At 47.8% G+C, this 7,208-nt stretch overlaps 1 protein-coding gene across 1 annotated transcript; it reads right to left on the reverse strand.

Annotated features, from left to right (window-relative positions):
- Positions 1-2,734: 2,734 nt before the first annotated feature.
- On the reverse strand, positions 2,735-6,561 carry IRS4 (insulin receptor substrate 4). Its single transcript, XM_036460792.2, has one exon. The coding sequence runs from the start codon at positions 6,539-6,541 to the stop codon at positions 2,735-2,737; it is 3,807 nt and encodes a 1,268-aa protein (XP_036316685.2). The 5' UTR covers positions 6,542-6,561.
- Between the last annotated feature and the right edge of the window lie 647 nt (positions 6,562-7,208).

The following is a 7,208-nucleotide window of genomic DNA, read 5'->3' on the forward strand; positions in this document are numbered from 1 at the left end:
ATTCCAGCTATAAAGATCCCAACTCTAAACAACCATATAAACCAATTTAAATGAAAGTAAAGACTAAAATGAAAAGTAGGTTTTGAGAACAGAGAACTTTAATTTAGCTCAGTATTTCTAAAGTTAATAACAGTAACAACAATAATAGTTGTATAATAATTCATGTACAACACTGACTCTGTGCCAGGCACTATTTTAAGCACTTGCCATAAAATAAAATCACTTTTTGAGAGACATAACTGCTAATAAACATTGTGCCTTTATTTCTTTGTCAGAGCATATATTTTGATTTCTACCATTAAATATAGTTTTAATGTTTGATAAGAAGGTGAAGAGAGAGCAAAAATGGGTGAAAATTACTCTATGGCCTTAGTCAAAATGAATCATAATTAACCAGCCTTCTTAACACTTCACACCAGTATCAATTTACATTAAAATGGTAGCAAATCAATTCCTGCAGTGAGTTCTTTCTTTATATCCTTCCTTTTATATAGCTCAGTTAATTATGTCTTTGAATTATCCTCAGGACCAACCATTTTTACAAGAAACTAAATCATTAGTTTAAATTGTTGCAAGTTCATTTCAGTGTTAATCCAACAACAAAATAAAATATATTGGTGAAGTGCTTTACCAATATATGTGCTTCCACATACATTCTCTTGTTTCAATCTAAGCCCTGCCCTCCCTGAGAAATACAGCCTCTTTGCTGTAGTCACTCAATACAGTTAGGAATTTCCTCAAATGAAAAACACATATAGAGACCATTAAATCATTAAAATAACTACAAAATCAATTGAAGTTATTTATAAATCAGTAACTTATGCTAAAATAATGATAATTGAATCTGGATAATCCTTGGAAAGTGAGGGTTTATTTAAGACACAAGATTTCACTAATTTGAATATTTGCTGAAACAAAAAGTATAGGAAAGTATAGACAAACTTCTGTGTAAACTTCCTTTCCAAGATACTACAGGGACACGGGTAGCTATTAAATACCTACATCAATATCATTACGGGTGTCTTCAGCAGTTAGGCTCAAACAATATCTTGAGACCAATTTGGGGGTGTACTTTTAAAGTAGATCTGTTTCAGAAAAGCATACTCTGAATTAAATTATTGGAAATATAATTATATATTTTAAATGCATGGTTTAAGTAGTAGTGATGATCATGTGTGCATTTGTGTTGGGGGAAGGGCTCACAATTTAAAGGAGATCTGAATGAAATTCTTTGCCAAGATAAAGCATTCTTTTGTCCTTTTGATGATCAGTCTTTAATGTGTCCATGCCGAAAATGAGTTTTTGTATGGCAAGTTCTCTAAAGCAGGAGGAGAGAAAGGGCAGGGGGGTGGGATGGGGGCGGCAACACCTGCACTAAATAGGAAGCTTGTTAGGTGACTGTTGTGATCAGTCCCCAACTTGTTCTGCCTGATCAAGCACAGTGGGCAGAGTTCCAATCACAAAAGCATTCCAGAAAGCAAGCAAAGCAAAAATCTTCACTAAACTGACTACTGGAATGAAAACTGTTAGGATTCATCCCTTCCCTCCATTGGGAAAGAAGCACATTCTACTAAAGAGGGAAAGCACTTGAGACTATGGAAACATCATTCACCCTTTAAAATCATTTCTTGAGAATATCTCCAGACACACTGCTAACGATACTGCACAATGTACACAGTAGATTTAATCAAAGTCTTATTTTCAACTCTTGCTTATTCTTCCTTTGGTAAAGGAATCCTTTAAAATTCTTCCACTGTTGCAGTAGGCTGCCCCTAAGGTCAGGTCTTCCTCTAGCCTTATTATCTTGAGTTCCTGGATTTCCCAGAAGACACATCAATGAAGATGTTCTAAATGCTTTTTAAACCTTCGAAACAATATTCATACCCATTATCACGCTGTCACAATACCCTCTTTGGGGAGAGTTATATGAAGAAAATGAGGCACAGGGAAGGTGACTTACCTGTCAGTGACAGAGAAAAAGAACACACAAAATGTTCTGGATATTTGTTCTGAATGGAAAAACACATTCCACAGCCAAATACTCTCTTATTTTAATCACCTGTTGTTTTGAATATTTATGCTTTGTTCCTTCCAGATATTCATGGAAACAACTGAGATTTAACCATCCTGGTAAATCACAGCAAATGAACGTAAGGATAATTGCTTTTTTAAAAGCAATGTTCAGAGAAGAAAGTCATCCACTTTTAAATGCTAACAATTGATTTCTACTGCTTGATATTCTGTGCTCTTATTAAAATTCCTGCAATTAACAATGGGCAGTTATAGAAAAAAAAAACACTCTTTACTTGATTTGAAAATGAGTTCTTGGGATTCAATCCAAGATGTCCTATTTTCATAAATCAATAAGCATTAGGGGGGAAGAGTATCTGAAAACGCTCTCATACTACATATCCTTAAGTGATAATTGGTTCTTTTCAGATAAAGAAATAATTGGATTAAAACACGTGTTGGTTTTTTTTAAAGATCACAAGGTATTTCATACATAAAATTGAATTATATTTTCCATGCTAAATAGGCAGCAGCTAATGAAATATTAACTCACTTTGGAACTTTAAAGCACTTTACAAATATATTTTTACTTTGTCGTTGGATTAACACTGAAGTGAAGTTTCAACAACTTAAACTAATGATTTCGTTTCCCTAACACCATAATGTAGTAGTGCGTCAATTCATTAAGCACTAACCGTGAACTTTAGGAAAATTAATTCTAAAATTACCAACCTCTTTGGGGAGAGTCGAACTTTCTGTCCTCAGGTCCGGCGAAGTCCATTCTCACGTATGTGTCTTCCTCATCAGAATCTTCTCGCTCGGGGCGCCTAGGCAACCAGTGGCGAGGTGGTGGTGGGGGAGCAGCAGCTGCGGCAGCAGCCTCACCAGTCCCGTTCTCACCTCTGGCAAGGTCTGAAGATGGGTTTTGGGCTCTAGGGTTGGAGCTACCGGCAACGACGTGGGCACCCCTTACTGTTTGGGCACTAGCAGCATTAGCAACCGGTTGGAACCAGCAGGCAGAGGCAGAGTTAAATCCAGAGGCAGTCTCCAAGCCCGCTGCGGCTGCTCCCATGCCTGGGACAGCCGAGAGGGCGGAGGCAGCGGCTAGAGCGGGGCCAACAGCTAAGGTGGGCTCAGTGCCCACAGCCGAGGTGGAGCCTAGGGAGGTGTAGAGGTGTCTCTCCAGGCTGTCGGTAGGGAAAGCCGAGACAGCAGCTCTGGTGGATGCAAATATACTTTGCGAACGGCTTTGTGTGCTGCTTCTCTCTAGCCCTTCTTCCTGCAGCAGCCTAGCTACAGGTGGTGGTTCTGAGCAGCGGCTAGGGGAGAGAGAAATGTCCATACAGCACTCAGAAAATGGGTCGACCACATAGATTCGACCTGTTTCAGCATCATAACGAATGGCACGATCACCAAAAGTCAAGGCTGGTGCCATTGCTGGGTTGAATGTCACTTCAATGTACTCACACTCTTCCTCATTAGCATTGCTACCTGTAGCACTGGTAAGAAGAGGCAGAAGTGGCCACCTAGCACCATCCAGAAAGAAGCGGTTGGTACCTGAAATAGCTCTTAAAAGATTTGAGAGGACACTTGCTGCATTTCGAAATGGCACTCTGAACTCAATATTCATGTAATGAGAAAAGGCTGACTGTCTGGGGTTAGCAATTATGCCCCAAGAATGTGGCAGTCCTTGAGTAAAGGGGGCTGGCGTATCACTGCTTCTTTTAGTGAAGTCAATGTTGGCATAGTCACTAAAGTTGTCAGCCTCTCTCTGCTCACATGTGGGCTTTTGTGTTTTGGGCTCGATTTTATTTTCTTTTGTAATAAAAGAAAGTTGGTTAGGTCTCTTAGCCTGGTCCTTAGCGGGCCCATATTCTGAAGGCTTTGGAGCTGAACTCCCATCTCCAGGTTTTGAGACTGACTGGAGGGTAGCTTCAAAACCCTCAACTGAAGGCTTTGAAGCTGCATATTTGGGGCCCCTGATTGATGACCCTTCTTTAACTAGGCCCTTCCCCAGGAGTTTTCCAGAGAACATTGGTACATACTCACTGTGGTCACTCTGTCCCAATGGGGAGCTCTGAAAAGTTTTTGGCAGAGAGAAGTAGGAGCTCCAACTTTTGGAGGAAGAGCCTCCCTGAGGATTTGGGGATTTTTTTGGAATTGCACCAGCTCCAGGAGCCATAAACATGTAATCACTATCACTGTCATTGTCCTTAGAGTTATCCTCTTTATAAGGATCAGATGCTGTTGGAGGAATTGGGGCAGGTGGTGGGTTCCCTCTGGGAAACATCATCATGTACCCTCTTGAATCTTCAAAAGAGGATCGGGAGTGATACTTTACTGAAGCAGAAACGTTTTGAGGAGCCATTGGCATGTAATCACTGGAGCTTTCCAGAGGGGCAGCCACTCCTGGCCTCATTGGCACGTATGGATTGTCCTCATCTTCATTAAAAGCTCTGGCTCTGTGAGGACCCTGAGATGCACCTCCCAGGATCTCTGTATCTTTGACTTCTTTGCGTTCTTTTGTGGCTGCTCTGTCAGCAGAAAAATAAAGTCGGAACCTTCCCCCAGACTTCCCTTTTCCACCAGTTGCTCCAGCTGGAGGGGGCGGAGGTGGAGGTGGTGGAGGTGGTGGCATTTCCTGTTGCTTATTTTGAATTAACTTGCCAAAGTAGGATCTTTTCTTCAGAGATCTTGCCCATTCACCATTGCCATCGGGGTCTTTCCCACTTCCTGAGCCTTTGCCCCCTCCAGAGTTCTTGCCACCACCTGAATTATGGCCATCTCCTGGTCCCTGGCCACTACCTGAGCCGTGCCCACCACTGGCTCCCTGGCCACTGCTGGAACTGTGCCCACCCGTGGGGCCCTGGCCATTTCCTGAGCATTGGTTTCCTCCTTTTCCCTGGCTCCCTAAGCCCTGGCGGCTTGAACCCTGGCCACCACTACATCCCTGGACCCCTCGGGAGCCCAGCCCCCTGCCTGAGCACTGGTTTCCTCCTGAGCTCTGGCTACTGGAGCCCTGGCCACTTGAGCCCTGGCCACCTCCTGAGCCCCAATTGTCCATGGGCATGTAGTCACCTGTGTTTCCTTCCTGACCCGCTTGGCCTTGAGGATTGCCTTCTTCCCCAGAGTTGCCAGAACCGGAACTAGACGCTTCAGAAAACAGGCGAACTCTGTCGCTGGGGGCTTCTGCAGTCTGCGGAGCACGCACCCGGCAGGGTGCTAAGCGTCGAAAAAAGTTGGCTGGCACAGAAATCGTTCTCCTGGACCTGCGCGCTCTGGGCAGGTGCAGTCTTCCTCGCCTGGAGTGGGGCACAGGCTCGCTGGGTGTCACGGGGTGTCTGGTGAGGAGCATCTTGTGTTCTCTGTCACCTATGGCCTTGAGGTGGCAAAATTGTTCAAAGCGGGACCTTCTTAGCCAGCCTCCGGGCTCCAGCCGCATCGTGTCCTGGTGCCTCCTAGTGGACAGCAGGTTTAACAGGTGGGCCCCGATGCTGATGCTGTAGCTGCGGCAGCGGGCTCGGTATTCGTCTGCACACAAGGCTTTCATCTTCTCCAAAAAGAGCTCATGCATATTTTGGGCCACCACACAATCATCGACCTGCATCCAGAGCTCCCCTGGACCGATGACGGTGGACCTGCCGACTTCCAAGAAAAAATACTGCTCAGAGTGTCCGCAGCGACGGATACTCAGGAGCTGGACGACCACGCTGGCCACCTCAGTATTCAGCCTCACAAACACAACCTCCTCGTCGGTAAGACAGAGCCGGAACACGCCGCTCAGCTCTTTTCTATGCCCCAGCCCCCTGGGTTTGACTATTACCTGCCACACATCTTTGTAGAATGGTGGCTCCGCCGCCGCTGGGGCCGCCAGCGCGACAGGCTCTCCATCCAGCTGCGCGCAGGGCGTGCCGCAGCGGCGGCGTTTGCTCTCGAGGATGAGGCGGCTGAGCAGCAAGTACCAGCTCTCTTGCTCCGACTCGTTTTCAGCCACCAGAGCCAAGTACTCATCCTGGGTGAAAAGAGCGATGAGATGTCGGTACCTTGCATCGGCTCGCTGGCTCACGGAGAAGCACTGGTACAAGGTGATCACGCGCCGCGGCGGGATGAGCGCCGGGGCTGAGGCGCCTGAGGCAGCGGCGGCTGCTGCAGCGGCCGCGGCGCGGACACTGTGCCGGAACTTCCTGGCATTTTCGTAGTATTCCAGCCGAGCCGGGGCGTCAGCGGTCTCGAGTTTGAGCACGAAGTAGCGCCTGTGCCCATGCTTCTGCTTCCGCAGGTAGCCGCGTTTGCAGACTTCCTCGCCGACGGGGAGGTCCTCTTCATCAGACTCGGAGTGTGACCGGGAGCCAGTGGCAGAGGAAAGCCACATGGCTCCCGGACAAGAAGACCCGGTCCCAATGAGTGCGGTTAGGGTTCCCGAGGATAGAAGTGGGGTGGTCCCCACTGCGGCTAGAGCTGCCGCCGTAGCCGCGGCTGCAGCTCTCAGTCTCCTTGTTGCTCCGTGGCGAGCGAAAGAGCAACTCGCCATGGTGATGCGCGATGTTTTAAGGTGAGCGAAGAAGTGGGGGGGGGGGGGGAGCCTCAGGAAGGGAGGGCTGGGGAAAGAGGCCGTCTACCTCTGTCCACCCGCCCCAGCCCCCTCCCGCTCGGCCCGCGCCCCCGCCTACTCCACTCAGAGCACAGCTGCGGGCAAAACAACACGTGACCGCAGCCTCACGCGGCAGCCGCCTCAGCTCCAGCCACCAGCACAGTGGAGGGGCGCCTGGAACAGCAACTAGAGAGAAGTGTGCAATGGAGGGGGCTGCTGTCCCGAGAGGCGGGCCCACCGCCAACCCTACCTAGACCCTCTAGGAGACAAGGTCAATCTTAGAACCTGTGGGCCACCTGGGGACCCACGAGAGGAGACGGGCCCTCTGGCCACTCTGGTTCTAAAGGAGGGGTACAGGAATGCAGAGAAGGGCCAGAGAAGGCCTGGAGGGGCGGTGAAGAAAGTGGTCAGTGAGCCGATCCAGGCGGGGGCGCCACAGCTCAGGCTCTATTGGCTGGAGGGAGCGAACCACAATCAGTTGGGGAGATGCCAAGGAGGAAAGCTGGCACTGTCTTGGGACAGTTTGTTTGTTTATTTGGGAAATGAGAGCCAGGTGAAACTGTTACAAGGTTCTCATTGGATGTGATGGGAGCCAATGGGAGTGTCT

Source organism: Pipistrellus kuhlii, unplaced genomic scaffold, assembly GCF_014108245.1.
Source record: "Pipistrellus kuhlii isolate mPipKuh1 unplaced genomic scaffold, mPipKuh1.p scaffold_m20_p_33, whole genome shotgun sequence".
In the NCBI taxonomy this organism is placed as follows: Eukaryota; Metazoa; Chordata; class Mammalia; order Chiroptera; family Vespertilionidae; genus Pipistrellus; species Pipistrellus kuhlii.